This window comes from Camelina sativa, chromosome 8 (genome assembly GCF_030686135.1).
Source record: "Camelina sativa cultivar CO46 ecotype springtype chromosome 8, ASM3068613v1".
Taxonomy (NCBI): Eukaryota; Viridiplantae; Streptophyta; class Magnoliopsida; order Brassicales; family Brassicaceae; genus Camelina; species Camelina sativa.
In genome coordinates, this window is record NC_141887.1 from 4,164,008 (window position 1) to 4,179,336 (window position 15,329).

At 38.3% G+C, this 15,329-nt stretch overlaps 4 protein-coding genes across 9 annotated transcripts; 1 reads left to right on the forward strand and 3 right to left on the reverse strand.

Moving 5' to 3' along the window:
• Positions 1-524: 524 nt before the first annotated feature.
• Positions 525-1,784, reverse strand: LOC147939661 (uncharacterized). Its single transcript, XM_087460976.1, has 2 exons — positions 1,198-1,784; positions 525-1,122 (listed from the first exon to the last, which is right to left on the reverse strand). Exons 1-2 carry the CDS (start codon positions 1,782-1,784, stop codon positions 525-527), a joined length of 1,185 nt encoding a protein of 394 aa, XP_087317102.1.
• A 1,684-nt stretch (positions 1,785-3,468) lies between these two features.
• Positions 3,469-5,979, reverse strand: LOC104706130 (myb-related protein 1). Of its 6 annotated transcripts, none has more exons than XM_010422265.3 (7): positions 5,735-5,979; positions 5,427-5,642; positions 5,263-5,339; positions 5,010-5,067; positions 4,820-4,904; positions 4,671-4,740; positions 3,469-4,446 (listed from the first exon to the last, which is right to left on the reverse strand). In XM_010422265.3, exons 2-7 carry the CDS (start codon positions 5,632-5,634, stop codon positions 3,718-3,720), a joined length of 1,227 nt encoding a protein of 408 aa, XP_010420567.1. In that variant the 5' UTR covers positions 5,635-5,642; positions 5,735-5,979; the 3' UTR covers positions 3,469-3,717. The 6 variants fall into 6 exon arrangements, with proteins under 6 accessions (XP_010420567.1, XP_087319098.1, XP_087319097.1 ...); XM_087462972.1 differs by having other exon boundaries at positions 3,469-4,428; positions 5,427-5,638; positions 5,735-5,976; XM_087462971.1 differs by having other exon boundaries at positions 3,469-4,440; positions 5,427-5,638; positions 5,735-5,976.
• Positions 5,980-9,310: 3,331 nt separating this feature from the next.
• On the forward strand, positions 9,311-10,633 carry LOC104706131 (uncharacterized). The gene is made up of 5 exons (XM_087460977.1): positions 9,311-9,545; positions 9,668-9,718; positions 9,818-10,000; positions 10,123-10,168; positions 10,341-10,633. The coding sequence occupies exons 1-5, from the start codon at positions 9,477-9,479 to the stop codon at positions 10,463-10,465; spliced, it is 474 nt and encodes a 157-aa protein (XP_087317103.1). The 5' UTR covers positions 9,311-9,476; the 3' UTR covers positions 10,466-10,633.
• A 764-nt stretch (positions 10,634-11,397) lies between these two features.
• LOC104709211 (uncharacterized) lies at positions 11,398-13,613 on the reverse strand (the record flags this gene model as incomplete). The annotated part of the gene is made up of 3 exons (XM_010425861.2): positions 11,398-12,350; positions 12,432-12,835; positions 13,412-13,613. Coding segments are annotated over 3 exons (1,377 nt in total), but the record flags the coding sequence as incomplete, so codon positions are not given.
• Between the last annotated feature and the right edge of the window lie 1,716 nt (positions 13,614-15,329).

Here is a 15,329-nt window from a genome sequence, read left to right on the forward strand (position 1 = left end):
TGATCTATGGTCCAAGCGAAGGTGGTTGCGTTCTGGCGCAGGAACTTGAGGAGCTCGTCTCTCAGATCTAGTGGTAGCTCGGTGCCTATTCCGACGCAACGCTTAGGATCGGACAAATCGATGTTCACTTGGATCACGGATTCTTTCGGAGGTGGTGTATGTGGATCTCGCGGTGGTGCGAATTCTGCAATTATGAACGCTCTTGCATTGCGCATCTTTTTCTTGATGATGAAGCAAGTTCACGCCATTAGAGGATCTCCGCGTAGCGTGTAAATACCATATGCGTTCGGGAACTTGACACATTGATGATAAGTTGAAGCGACACCATGCATCTGATGGAGCCATGGTGTTCCGAGAATGACGTTGTAGACAATGGGTTTATCAACAACTGCGAAGTTGAAGCATTGCATCGTGCCGCCGACGTAAATTGGAAGTGTTATGGTTCCAACAGTCATTATAGTGTCTCCATCAAATCCCGTCAGAGGTTGCGTTTCATGTGTCGTGCTGCGAAGGTCAATCTCCATCTAGATTAGAATGTCCTTGAATATTATATTGACCGAGCTCCCAGTGTCAATAAGAATTCTTGTCACTGAGCTATCCTCAATCACCATTTCCACGATGAGCGGGTCGTCATTTGGACTAACGTTGCGTGCATTCTCTTCAGTAAACGTAATAGGATCGGAGGACCTTTTAAACGTGTTGCTATGGGAGGGCCAGCTGCGCTTTGTTTCTGCTTCGCGACAGTAAGCTTGAACCAACCGAACAGAATCGCGGCACGTAGACAATCCGCCCATGATCATATTGATCCTTCGGCGAGGAGCTGTTGCTTCCTCGTGCTCTTCTCTGTCATGGTTTTGTTTCGGGGGAGGAGGTAGGCGAGCGATTTCAAATGCTCGATCATTTTGTGCCGCAGCTTCCTCTTCATACTTCCTGACATGCTGCTGCTCGTCTTCCAAACAGTACGGGTTGTCTTTGTGTGTGTTAACCTTTCTCCATTCTCGCTCCACATCGATGTCACCTCTCTTGTACTTGTGAAGAATAAGCAATTGAAGTGTCTTGCACTCTTCTGTGGAATGTCTGCCAAATTTGTGGAACTCGCAGTAGCCGCGTTTGCCTTTGTAGCTAGGACCATCGGACTCGCGATAATACTTATTTCAAGGTTTGCCCTGCTGTTGTTCCTTTCCATCGATGGCGAACATTGTCGCTTTCCTTCCTTTCTCACCTCGTAAGTAATCCCGGTTGTAATGCTGGTGTGGCTCATAATACTCTACCACGGCCTTGTTTTTCGAGCTTGGGGTTTTTTTGGGCGCTTTTTCTACCGCATTGGCCTGGTTAAGGTTTCCTTTTCCCTTGTCTTCCTCCACCTCGATGTATCGATTTACGCGTGCAAGGACTTTGCCCAAGGATGTGACGGGTAGGATTGTTAAGTCCTCCTTGAACCTGGTCCCGTGAGCAAGTGTGTTCTTTAGTGCACCTATTGCGGCATCGTCGCTGATAGCGAGCTGAGATACAACTCCTTTAAACCTGGCCATGAAAGTCTGCAACGACTCATTGTGCTTTTGGTACATTCTCCATAAGTCGGCATTCGACGCAGGCACATGCATGAAGCATTGGTGATGCTGAAGGAAGGCGGTTGTCAGTCCTTCATAGCCATCGATCGAATTGGCCTTCAGCCTTGAAAACCAGTTCAATGCTTTGCCGGTTAGGCTCTCGACGAACAGCTGACAACTTCCCGTTTCTTCTTCTTCTAGTGAGAAAAATGAACTACCAATGTGGATGGACATCGACTTCAGGAAAGACAGTGGGGTCCCCCTTTCCTTCCTACGGTATCGGCTTGTTCTTGTTGGTGTCGGGGTTGCGTCTTACTCTGACACATGAGACTCTTGTGGTGAAAGGCGAACGTCGCGCCTCTGCCAGCACGGTCTCCAACTCTTGTGTCGTGCTTGTCACACAGTGCATCTGAGACGTAATCTTCTTCAGCTGAGCTTTCATCTGCTGAAGTTCTTGTTGTAGGGCGCGAATTTCAGCATTCTCGGATGGATTTGGCCCAGCGCGTTGATCCATGAGCATCTGGTTAGTTTGGAAATGCACCCTCGGTTGCTTGCCATTGGGTCCAACGATGATCGACGAGAGTCGGGGCCTTCCAATTGCATGGTGCTCAGCGCGCGGAATGGTTGCGACATTGTGGTCATCTCGCGGAGTGTTGTGCTCAGCTCGTGGAGTGTTTTGCTCAGCTCGCAGAGTGTTATGCTCAGCTCGCGGAGTGTTGTGCTCAGCTCGCGGAGTGTTGTGCTCAGCTTGCCGAGTGTTGTGCTCAGCTCGCGGAGTGCGTGGCGCCAGTGCGTCTTCATTTTGTTCGCCTCGAGGCTCATCTTGTCGCATGTGACGCCTTGCGTGGTCACTTTGTCCTTGACATGCCATTTGCGCTGCTTGACCGCTCATCCAGTCGAGGGTTCTTCGTACGGCTGCATCGAGCGCGGCTTGGTCGATAGTAACGCGTGCAGATGTGTGGTGAGGTTGAGTGATAGGCGTAGTGCCTATCGCTTCACGGTTATTCGGTGTGTCGCCAGCAGCTACACGATCTGGAGGGATAGTGCTGTTGGCTACGCTATTTGTCGGAGCGACGCGCGTAGCGCCTACGGCTTTGCGGTCGGTCGGATTAACGCCAGGGGCTACACGAACGGGGGGCGTAATGCCTACGGCTACGCCATTGGTTGCAGCGACGCGCGTAGCGCCTACGGCTATGCGGTCAGTGAGTCTTGCGTCCTCGGCCGTAACTGCTTCAGTCTTGTTGACGCCTTGGAGCTGGTTTGTCCTCGAACGGGTGCGCCCCCAAATGGTTGGCCTAGGAGACCCGACGCGAGCTGCGGGAGAGTGTGGCGCGGATGAGTCGACGCCTTTGTTGATAGAGAGATCGGTGTGAGACATGCTTCTGGTTTTCCGAAAACGCCTTTGTCTTCAAATTCTTTTCGTCAACAAAAGGATTTCGTCTAGCCCCACGGTGGGCGCCAAATTGTTGATGTATGAAATCGACAATATATATAATACGGATCTTATTGGGGAAGAATCGGATCTGGTCATTTTATTAACGTAGAATTCGAGAGAAGGATTTACAGAAATGCAATCAAAGCTCTAAGCGCAATTAATACGAGAATAAATGTTATTTTCTCTCTGATTGCCAAGATTTCGGATCCAGAGCTCTGACAATGACATCTGGTATTTATAGTGGGCCATTGATCTAGAGTCCCCTATGTTTCTTACGCAAATGGACCAGATCCATAACTTTAGGCCCTAAACTTCTTGAGAATCTTCTGTTGGACATCATAAAATATTGGGGGCGAAGCCATATCCAACAGCAAAGGCATTCGATGATCTCTCTATTTCTGCCTACACATGTGTAGGTATGTTTCTTACTTTGTTGATGTCCGAATTTGATTGAAAGCACGGAGCTTTTACGTCCTTATGAAGTTTAGTAAATTTATCTGTATTACTGTATATGGTGGAGATGAGATCATAGCTAGGCAAATCAATAGTGTTGTACATTTTTGCACAAAGCTTCGACTAATAATTCAATCTTAGACGAATCTCTCAAGCTAACAAACAAAGCAAATCAAAGGTTCTCTTCTTTGAGGCATTTTTTTTTTTTTCACTTTCTGTGTGATCGATCATAAAAAGGTTGATGCTTGATGCAGTCTTTATAGCCTTCTTAGTTTCTTCTCAGTTCCAGCTAAAACCATTCAAATCAAACTGTTTCGTACGCGTTGTTGTGCCATAGTTTTCGTCGTGTGTATTGAGATCTAGCGTTGTTCTCGTGTGTGTTTCCATCTTGCAACCTTCACCATTCTCGTTGAATCTTTCTTGTGTATACTCGCTGTTGTTGCTACTCCCTCCTCTGTGTTCATGTTGTAACCCAACTCCTATTGACAATCTTCCAGGGCTTCTTCTTGAAGACAAGACTCTTGCTTCTCCGTTGTTAACCATTGTGGAAATATATGGTGGTGGCCTGTTATTATTCTCTCTGATGCTTTCTTCTTCTGCCCATGTGAGCTCCATTCTATGGAAGAATGGTTCTTCCATTACCTCTTTCTGCTCTGAAGTTGAGTCTCCGATGTATGTTCTTAGTCCCAATCTGTTGTTCTCAAGCATCTTTGGTGCTTTTTGGGTTCCTTCACTTGAGGTTAGGCAACTGTCAAGGGAGGAGTTAGGCGGATAAGTTGTTTGCATCTGTTGTTGATGGCGTAGCTTCTGCACTTCTTTCGGTTCTAGGAAACTAGAGTCTGGATATTCTGCTGACACTTTAGATACTAATTCTGAGAGTTGAGCTTTTGTTGCTTCAATCCCAGCTGCGCCTAAGTTCTGTCTTCCAAGAGTTTCTTGTGCTTTCTCCAGGATCGACTGCAGGTACTTTCCTTGAGCCTCTATCCTGAGCTGCAAATGTCGCTGTACCTGACTCAGTATAAAATATTTTTAATGAAACTGTAACTAAATGCTGCTTTGTTCTCTCTGTTTCTATATGGCTGTTCTATCCTCTATTGATGGCTGCTCTATTATACACTATACTTATGATTTTCATTGATTTATGTGTGTTTTTAACATGTTTGATCACTGTTGTTACCAGCACGGATAGCTACTTTAAACAGATTAAATCCACGAAGTACAGTTTATGATACCTCAAGCTGCTCGTGTAGCCTTCTCTGAACTTCTATTTGCATTTGAAGTGCATCACTTATGGGTAAGTTCCTGGGTGCACAAATATATGTCATTTTTTTGAAAATGCAATACGTTAGAATATGTAAGCAAATAGCCATATATTACTTACATGCTCGGCTGTGGTCCAATGCTTAGACTCTCACTGTGACTTTCCTCTGCTTCAGGGAGGTTTTCTTCTACCATGGTCATCACACCTAAACCAGGTTACTTTAGTAACTTGTAGGTAATATTTTGGAAAAAGGAAATGAGTCTTTAGATTAAAATATTCTTGTATTCGAGTAATAAATAACTAAGCTTACTTGTCTTGTTTAAACCGCTGTTGGCTTGTCCATTAGGATTCTTGCTCAGCCTATATTTCTGGTAGTCAAATCAGGAAATCAATAACCTTTGTAAAAGCAAAATATATATATATATATATATATATTACAGATCTTTCACTTCTTGACATATCGTCATTTTTGTTTTTCTTTAACAGTTTTTCTACCAAGCAAATTCATCAACGTAGAAACCTGATGAGTTTAGGCATGTCTGTTGAAAGTGTTGATAGATTACCTGAAGATGACTCTTGAGATGGTATAAGGTAAGGCCTGGAATACCCATGACTTTCATGATTGTCTTAGGAGTAGCTTCTGCAGAGACAAAAGTATACACATTAATACATCATCTCTAAAAGCCTGGTTGTCAAAGATGGTTCATTTGCTAATAATATAACGTACTATCTCCTCCTCCAAGCTGGTTGACCGCTTCAACAAATCTCTCGTGAAGATCTGGAGTCCATTTTAGTCGTGGCTTTGCATCGGTTGAGAGGATGAGTCCAGAATCTCCTGTGCCATTTCCTCGGAGGAATGGATGCCTTTCAGAAGGAATGGGCATTCTCGATGAAGAGAGGATGCTCTTTCCTTGGTGCTGGTTGTGGTAATACATAGGTCTGTCTTCAAAATAAAATAAAAAAGGATATAAATTTATCCACCTAGCAATATGCCGCATTAATAATGAGTGTAAAGTCCAAATGATTTTCTTTTACCTGACACAATCTTAGTTTTTAAGTGCAGCCTGCTGCTCTAAGTTCAGAGATACACTATGGTCTGCAACTCCACCAACTTGGGAAGATGTCTTTGCTGCTTTCCTTATTTATGCTCTTTTTCAGGCGGGGTCTCTCAAGAGTAAAAAGTCTTTGCAACTTTGCTTTATATAGAAAGTTGAATGGGAAAAAGGCAAACTAGAGGATGATAACTAAGGTATGGAATATGAATAACTGGTCCAATCGTTGCTTTGTTATTTGTGTTCTTATCGTTTATACTGTAGGTTGTGTGCTTAGATTATTTTTTTCATGTTTTGATTCCTCTGGACTACAACTTTTCAGTGCAATTCAAGCCTTGCATTAGATACCAGAATTGATCCAAAATTAATGCATCACATGCGCATTCTTTCACCATTCTGGTATATGAAAGTATCTTATTCTCCAAATCTTTTTGACAACTTTTCTACTTGGGCAGGGGAATTCATTCTTTTTCCTTATTCCTCAAATTTTTTCAAAGTCCACAGCTCTAACCTCTCTATCTCTTGAGATATATTCTCAATGCTTTCCACTTGTCTATATTGTTTTTGTTCCTACTTGAAAGTCATTTTTTTCCAGTCTCTAGATACATCTTTAGTCTAAACATTTCTATTGAAACTTTAAGATAGATTTGATCAAAATCGACAATGGCTTATTTGGCCATGTTTCAAGAGTTTATAGTGATGATATGATGAAGGATACCCAAGTATGTTTCAACATTTTTTTCTCTTGAAAGATAGTTGAGAAAGCGAATGTAGAATATTTCATGCTGTCTCCTTCAACAAGTTTAGTACCTATTCGCTCTAAACAGTACAATATTAGTGGGGGACCCATAGCTCTCATTCTTTGATTGGCACAACTTATTTGACACATCTATGCATGTGTTATCTATGTATGCATGTATGTATCTAGTTATGTAAGTGTGTAACCTTTCCTGTCTGTTCCAAATACAATATAACATGTCTTCGGTGCATATTCGTATGTTTATGTGTGCATATGTACATATATTACATGTAAAATATGTATAAGTTCGTGAAGCATATATGCATCTAATGTTTGGCTGCTTTCATACAGTGTACTTTCCTGAATCTCCTTAGTGATGACTACGGCTCTAAATTCCATCATCGATCATAATGTGGTGTTGGATCTGATTTTGATTTTGACTTCACAATTATATTTCTCCTGCCTGATTAAGTATAAATTAAAGATACCTTCCTATATGATATACAGCTATATAGAATAAGTTCATAGATAAAGATATATAAATATTAAATATAGAAGTCTGTGATTGCCAAATGCTGAATTGATGGCTTCTCTATGTGCAAATGGGAATATATCCACTATCTAGTATAGAGTCTCACATATCTTAATGAGTTTGATAGATGCCTTACAAAAAAAAAAAAAATAAAAATAAAAATAGGTGAGAAATATGGTCTATTGTTTTAAAGGAAAATGTCAAAAAAAAACACAAATCTTATGTTCCTTGAATGATATCATTGCATTTTTTTCAATCTTTTTTTGGTGAAATCTCATGGTTCTGATTTCTCACATTAACACTTTATTCTGTTTGGTGAAGAACCTTTTCATAACCTTCAGTTAAAAGTATTTGAGCATATTGCCAAAATAGTTGATTGGCATGTGGGTGGGAATATGCTTCCACAAAGAGAGGCTTCACATTGTGTGCTCAAAAGTCTATTTTGATGAAGATTAGAATACCATCAAAAGCAAATTAAACCAAGCAAAATCTGTGTTAGAACTCTTTTAATTGATTTCACTTTCACCATATATATATAGAGAGAGATAATTCTCTGTTCTACATCAAATGTAGTTTCAGAAAAGATCAAATTTTGAGTTTGCTTTTTGTAGCAGGTAACTGATATGAAATGCTTTGTGTTTATGCAGAACTAGAGCTTAGATTAACTCAGTTTACGATATGTTATAGCCTGTTTTATAATTGTTAAATTGTAATCACTTATGTGTCATTCCTTTACTTTGCTGATTGATCGTTGAAATGTCACTCTTTAAGTAAATAAATAAACAAAAGAGTGATAGAGAGTAAATGTTCTTCCTTGTACGTTCATTTCCCTTTGACAGATTCTTTGTTCTTATTTACTAACTTTTTTACTGTTTCATCATCTTCCGTAGGGAGCATAATTCAACACATGGGCTGCATCGTGGGATTGTGATTCGCTTAATCGAACAAGAGAGTTGGATTGGATACATAAAACAAGAAGAAGCGGGAAATGACCGCGGAATTATATTCTTTTGGAGAGAGTAAAAAAGTGGGTTTATGAGAGATTCCAGAGAATGAGAATATGAGAATCCAAAACTAAAGAAAAGCTTGGTGAGTCGCATTCTCGACTCAAGCATCTTTCTTGTTCATCTCAACCCAAAAGACTATTTCGGGTCTATTTCTTTCCGGTTTTGTTAGTCTCGTTTTTTTTTTTTTTTTGGGATATTTTAATGAATTGTGATTCTTATAAGCAAAGCACAACAAAAGGAAGATTGTGAGAATCATTGAGAGAGCTTTGACAGTGTTGTCTGCATCCAACCGAAAGCAAATGTAGCCGATTTGTGAATTTTGATTTTGATATTAGTATGAAACAATTGTATACAAAACAAAATGCGACTGGCTGGCTTAGTTCAACATCTCGTATCCATTCTTATAAAAGAATGATTGTCTAGTTGCAACTAGTTGGTAGTATACATTCTTGTTTTTCTTTATTTCTCGTATACATTCTCCATTAACCTTTGGGAACATGGAGAAGTAAGATTCCATAGCATTAAACTTGGATAAGCAAAATTGCAAAAAAAAAAAACAAACCACCTTAATTTAAACCGGTTCTGACCAGATTCTTAATCAATGTCTTCACAGTTTCACGGTTTAGATCGACTCGGTTTGTTTAAAGACTAAATATTCACCCGCGGTACACCGCAGGACTATATTTATTAATAAAAAACAGTTCATGTAATTTGTTTTATAGATTAACTATATACATAACTAAAGTTTTACTTTTTAAATGTATAACCTTACAAATATATATCTATTAGGTAGTGTAAAAATTGTTTTGTTTGAAGTTTATTGTTTTTACTATAGTAACTATATCATATAATTGTTTTTTACTTTTTAGATGTACAACTTTACAAATATATATCCACTACGTAGTCGTGTGAAAATTGTTTTGTTTAAAGTTTTTTTTTTTACTATAGGTACTATATCATATAATTCATTAACTGTTTTTTTTTTTTTTTCAATTTAAAGATAGTAGTATTGTTATTATATTGTAATATTCTAATATATATGTATAGTATAATTTCTGTATTGCAGTTTTGTATGATTTTTTTTTTTAACATCTCAAAAGATTCGATCATTCATCATAATTTATTAATAAATATAGAAAGTTTTGTATGTTTAATAATAAATATAGTTACTATTGTTTTGGAAACCTTATTATAATTTAATAAATTGTAAATTAAAAACTAAAAATATTTAATGTTAATAGCATGATTATAAATAGGTATAAACTTTCGAATTTATTTCATACAGATTATAAATATCTCAAAAAATGTATATATAGATGACGTCTCGACAAATTAGTCTTTCTGGTCGAATTCACAGAAAGGGGGCGAAGCAAAATAGTAAACAATGGTATAAACCCTACGGACCCAAATAACAAAAGTTGTGATTTAGGTTTCTCGAGCAAGGAAAATGACTGATTCTGGGCATGAGATCGAAATCAGATGCCATCATTGCGCTGGCCCTCTTACGAAAAATCTGGTATTTTTTTTCCCAAATCTTTGTATATACAGATTGCTGAAAATTTTGGCTTTTCTTTGTTTTTGTAGAGCAAGATTTGTTCTTTTTTTTTTTTAATAAATTGGAAGTTGATTGATTTTCAGGAAACCAGTGATTGGACTGTGGCTCCGTTCATCAGGGATAGCTTTTCTATGGTAAAAATAAATTTTGGGTTTTTTTTTCCGGAAGACAAATTCGAATCTTTTAGTCTAAACTGTAGCTTTTAAAGCTCTCTACTTTTTATGGTTTTTTAGATTGGATCAGCTGTTGGTGGTACTGCAAGTGCATTCATTGGGTTTAACCATGGTATCTCTGACTTTAATCTCTCATTGATTTGTTATCTTCTTGTGATTATTGCTTTCATTTCTCTGAGTTTTGTTCTTTTTTTGTTGATTGATTGTGTCTGCCTGTGTAACGAACTTCTACCTAACCTGCGTTAGTTATGAGATTCTTGTATGACTTGAAGAAACAAAGAGTGTTTGAGTGTGTTAGAATGTCTCAAAAGCTACAAGTAATCATAGTTTTTCTAGTCTGTCCTTGTGTGCATTTTTTCTAGCAGGCACCGCCTGTTATAGTTCTTTCATCAGCCTGTGCTGGACTAGCAGGTTTGAGATCTTCTTCTCCTCCTCCTCCTTCACTGCATCGTGGAACTAAAGTTCTTTTTGATCTTTTGATCATTACAGAAAGAATGAAACCAGTATGATGTTGACTTGATTTTGTGTCAATAAGCCTTAATTCTTTAATTCTACATATTTCTTTGTGTTTGAATGTTTGCAGGTGGCACTGTACCGGCACTGGCACAGCTCGCTTCATCTTCATATCGAGCAGCAGTCCATTCGTCTCAGCCACCAAAGACACAAGAGAAGAACAAAATTCACAAGTCTACGACTTCTCCTCTGTAAAACACACAGCATATCACTCTCTCTTGTTCATTTTTTCTTCATTTTGTATGTCAATCTTTTGTTTGAGAGAGAGAGAGAGAGAGAGAGCTTCTTGGTGTAAATTATACAAAACTCTTTTTTTGCTAAAGAAAGCTTAAGCCATGTCAAGAGATTCATGGTTTTGGTCCATTGTATCTCCATGGATCCTTCTGGTCACTCTCATAAAGCATAGGTGCTAATTTATGTTGTTTCAGGACCTGTGGGGTTTCTTAATAATATTTGTAACAGATTTGTATCTGTTTTGTTAATATCTTTTTACACAAGGGTAGTCTTGGAATTCAGTGAATTAGGGTTAGGGTTTTGAACCAAAGGCATTATAAAGCTCGAGCAACTACGATACGCTAAACTTCAAAACTACTTGATCTTATCTGAGCTGAGAAAAAGGGTTTATCGTTAGGGTTTTCGATCTTTTCCGGCCAACGAGCAACCCCAATGTCCTTCCTTTTACGAGGAGGGTATGGTCCGGCTGCTCCGGTTACGGAAGAGTTTCGATTGAGCCTAATCGTTAATTTTCCCCTTTGTTTTCTGCGATGAAGACTGCTTGCTGCCTGAGCGTTCGATTTACTCGCCGCTGTGATGGCTATTGCGAGCTTTAACACCCCCCGCCCCCCCAACAACAATACATATTTGTTTTCGAAATTGTTTTTTTTGATTTGTTTTCTGAGTTTTGGTTTGTTTTTGTCCCCTGTCATCGACGATACGAGTCTGTTGATTCTGGTATCTTCTTTTTTGTTTTTTTCTTGTTTGAGAAATCCAGATTCGCGACAATTATACTTGTGAAAAGAAAGTTTTGTTTTTGTTCCATGGTTTTGTTCTTACTAAGCTGAAGAAAATATCAAATTCGTTTATAGCCTGCAGTGCAATACAGAGTAGGATTTAAGTTGGTCTACAGATTAATACGAAAAATGCCTATTGCTTCTGTTTAATAGTGTTCGAAACATACTTGATAGAGTGAAGATGTTTGAAGATTCTGTTTTCTTGGGTTGTAATAGCTTACTGAATGGTTAACATAACGATTAGATGCAAGTAAGAGTTATAGGAGAACCTAATAGAACCGGTCCATGTTGGTTGGAGTCTAGGAAGAAGATGAGAAGCTTATATTTAAACAGCAGCTGAGTTTTTCCCATTTGTGGCTTCTTCTCCTACTGTGTCTTCTTTGATTGTTGCTATTGCTAGTGTTACTTGCTGTCTCTGGCCTTACAGCTGCTGTGTGGCTTCTTCTGAGAGATCTCAGAGCCATTTGCAATGTTTCAGGGGCTATCAGTGGCTGCTCCATTGTTCCAATGGTGTTTGAGCAAACAGGACATAGTGGGTCTCGGGTTTGAGCTGTTGGCGTTACTTTGTCTAGACATTCGACATGGTAAATGTGGTGGCAGGGGAAAACGCCAGCGGCTGGCATGTCTCTGGATCTCAGTATCTTGTTTGAGCACCATGGAGATTTCTGAGATAAAAGCTTCTTGCAAACCCCGCATCTCTGGTGTGTTGGTGATTCTGGTTCGAAATTTGGGTTTTCGACTTCTGTTTCATTGGATCTTTCTACATCCAGCAACATGTCATTGCTATTTGAGTTTGGTGATGCTTCATCTACTGGTGAGCCTTGATGGTTTCTCGCGGACAACATAAGAAGACTGGAGTCGGGATTTGTGGATGAGTCTTGTTGCGTATTATCAGGTTCAGGATTCTCAAAATCTGAAACCGGGTTGCAGAAGACTTGAGAGTAAGAGCAGTGAGTAAGGTTGTATGGCTGCTTGCTTGGAGTCTCCCATGGGGCAGATGACTCTGGGAGAGACAGCAAAGACCTAAAACTCGTTGAGATGGCTGTACCATCTCTATCAGAACCATTCTCCTGAGACAGTGACATCACAAGGTTCAACCAAAGATGAAATCATGAATAAATACAGTGGAAATGTAAAGAAGACTAACTTACCTCATTCAAGAATTGAGGATCTGAGCTAGCTGGTCTTGGCGGTACACCATTGTTAACAATGCAGGGTTGCTGTTCATTCCCACCAGAAGCAGATGATATTGAAGCCCATCTTGGGGATTGCTGAAATCTGAATTCCAAACTTTTTCTTTGTCTACTGCTGCTGCTCGAGGACAATGCATAACCGTCGTGACCCTCATCGGTCAAATCCTGTTCCAAACCATCTCTAGTATATCCAGCAGGTGAGAAGCTGAAATTTGTCCGCCATTGCAGGGCATCATCTTCCCTTCCTATTCGGGGTGGTGATGATTTTGTTGCAGTAACAAGTGGCCTTGAGGCCACAATACAACAGAGTGCACCCGTTTTGAGCTCTGTTTGATTCTCAAAGCTGTCAAGTCCAAACAATACTGCCAAACGGAAGAGAATTCTACATAAACAAGGATATCAGATAAAACCAAAACCCTTTTGTAACTTTGTAAACAATGTGGAAAGCCGCCGAGTCATTGATTGTAATCTTAATTATATATGAATGAAATTCTTGATTATGAAGCTAAATCCAAGAATTTAGTGATTACTAAAGAATAAAGAAAACACTTGTAGCTGTACAAGAATCTGTAGCTAAGCTCTATCAAAACACCAAGCCATCTCTGCAACGACTATAGATTGCAGTAAAAGAATGGAGTCACAACCGAGTTTAAGACAAAACACTAACTAAATTCATAACCGCTGTTTTTGAGCTCAAATGTAAAAACGGGAAAACAGCTGGAATTGAGATAGCAAAGAAAAAGTTAAGCTAGCCATCATCACAACTCACAAGTGAAACAAGATTAAGCATCGCTCTTTAAGGTGCCAAAATAAACAAAAACCTTTGCGAGGAAGATGATCAAGAGTGTCGGTGAAAGCAGAGGACTATATATATATATATATAGATTTATACAGAAAAGGATAAAAGAATTGGAAAAAAAATGGAATACAACACACACCTTCAAAATGGAAAGTGACAATCTGGGTTGGAGGTATAAACGGCGAGAGCTGGCTCAGAGGAGAGTAGTAATCAAAGAGCGCACTTCTTCTTTTTTTAAAACTTTTTTTCTCTGTCTGTCTCTTTTGTTTCTTGAAAGAAGAGAAGACAGAGACGACGACGACGACGGCTATATGACTTATGTAATGAGAGAGATTGGCCAATTATTAACCCATTATTATTAAATCTATCTAATCCTTTCTTTTCCGTTTTTTTAATCTTTTATCATTTCAACTTTTTTTTCTTTAATTTGAAATTTTATTGTATTTTATTTCCTATAATTCTATAAACATATTCTATAGTGCTTCTGGTGAATCCACTCTCAAATGATTTTTGTCGTTGCTTTTCTTAGTACCACTTCTAAATATGGGAATCATCATTCATCACTAATGGTTTTGTCAATAGGGTGTTTGATGTGATTTGTGGCTTTAACTATTTGCTTTCATTATGATATATATACACACATAAAAATTATGTTCATTCAAGGCTTCCGCCGAACGGACTTGGCCAACGACACTTGCCTTGTATCTCATTTTTAAATTATTATCAAATGATACCTTTAAAAAAAAAATTGTGTTCATTAGGATATATCATATATAGATAGTGCTTACTCTAAATATTTTATCTAAATCAAAATCAAACTTTCAGGCCTCCTCCTAGCTGGCAGCTGCAGTAGTTTGCTAATCTCCTCCTCACAGCAATTAACGCCTCTGATTAATAATTAATCAATCAATCATTCGTTAAAACTCTTACTTTATAACTTTTTCTTTCTTTTTTTCACTTGCTTTGGAAAACAATTTGTCTTTTTCTTGCTGAAGATTAAATTTAACGTCAAAAAACCAAAACATTTAGTGGCTCTTCACCAAAAAAAGAAAAAAAAATAGTGGCACGTAAGATTCAATGTCTGTGTATATAAAGGCAACGAAATGAACTAAAAAAGCCCATAAACTTGATATTAGTGTTAATTAAGGCTTTCATTTGTCAAACTCATGGGCCATTTGCATAGCTGTTTTATTGTCTTACCTGCTCGATCTTAGATAAAAGGTTAAAGCCTATGCGACAAAATCAAATGTTAGTATCGTTTGTATATGTATATGGTTGTTTTTTGATATTATAACTTTACAAAAATATGTAGTATGAAATCGAATTTTACAGTTAGTTATGAAAACAAATCCGCTGTTAAAAAAATAACTTAGAAAGAGACAACAAAGGAAACGAGGCGATAGTAATCATCTAGAAACCCGTAAAAAAGGGCAGGAGAACAACGCAGGGGGGTTACCGGGTTAGCTTTGCTGCAAGTATCGATCTAAATAAAATGCTTCGCTTTTAGTGGAAAGTTTTGTTTCTATGCGCATTATAATAATCCCTGATAACTCATGCATTTTTTTTCTTTTTTTTTGTTCCCAAAACTGATACTACTATTTTATTCATATCATTCATGAAAAGAATAACATAGGACATGAACCAATTATATATAATCTATCAATTTCTATATAGAGTAGCCCACTTAAAGGTATAGTAAGCCCTTTTGAAAACAAAAAGGAAGACAGAAAACTTTGTATAGTGGAAAAATGAAGATTAATCTTATAAATGGAAAAAGGAATAATTATTATCTATTGTGGAGGAAGATATATGTAGTTAACTTGTAAGTTGTAACTATTGTAAAGCAATTATAAGTTTATGATCAAATACAAGTCCAATATTGAACAAAAATAACAATAATCAGATTTTATGTCCTGAATTTGAGGTGGAAGAGACTCACACGCTTATTTTCAATTTCAAATCATCATAGTACAATGAATCCAGAGAGACATCATTTATTTACGTACGGTTAACTTAATTGAGTTGTTATTATATATAGTCCGTTAAATGATTATCTT

Excerpts from the sequence above, each read along its gene's own strand:
- LOC147939661 (XM_087460976.1), bottom strand. The coding sequence starts at position 1,784 with ATGTCCATCCACATTGGTAGTTCATTTTTCTCACTAGAAGAAGAAGAA. Across the intron at positions 1,123-1,197 it reads AAAGGAAGGAAAGCGACAAT|CTACAAAGGCAAACGCGGCT; the intron begins GTTCGCCATCGA and ends CGATGGTCCTAG.
- LOC104706130 (XM_010422265.3), bottom strand. The coding sequence starts at position 5,634 with ATGTATTACCACAACCAGCACCAAGGAAAGAGCATCCTCTCTTCATCG. Across the intron at positions 5,068-5,262 it reads ATCTCAAGAGTCATCTTCAG|AAATATAGGCTGAGCAAGAA; the intron begins GTAATCTATCAA and ends TTTGACTACCAG. Across the intron at positions 4,741-4,819 it reads ATTGGACCACAGCCGAGCAT|GAACTTACCCATAAGTGATG; the intron begins GTAAGTAATATA and ends TTGTGCACCCAG.
- LOC104706131 (XM_087460977.1), top strand. The coding sequence starts at position 9,477 with ATGACTGATTCTGGGCATGAGATCGAAATCAGATGCCATCATTGCGCT. Across the intron at positions 9,546-9,667 it reads GCCCTCTTACGAAAAATCTG|GAAACCAGTGATTGGACTGT; the intron begins GTATTTTTTTTC and ends ATTGATTTTCAG. Across the intron at positions 9,719-9,817 it reads TCAGGGATAGCTTTTCTATG|ATTGGATCAGCTGTTGGTGG; the intron begins GTAAAAATAAAT and ends ATGGTTTTTTAG.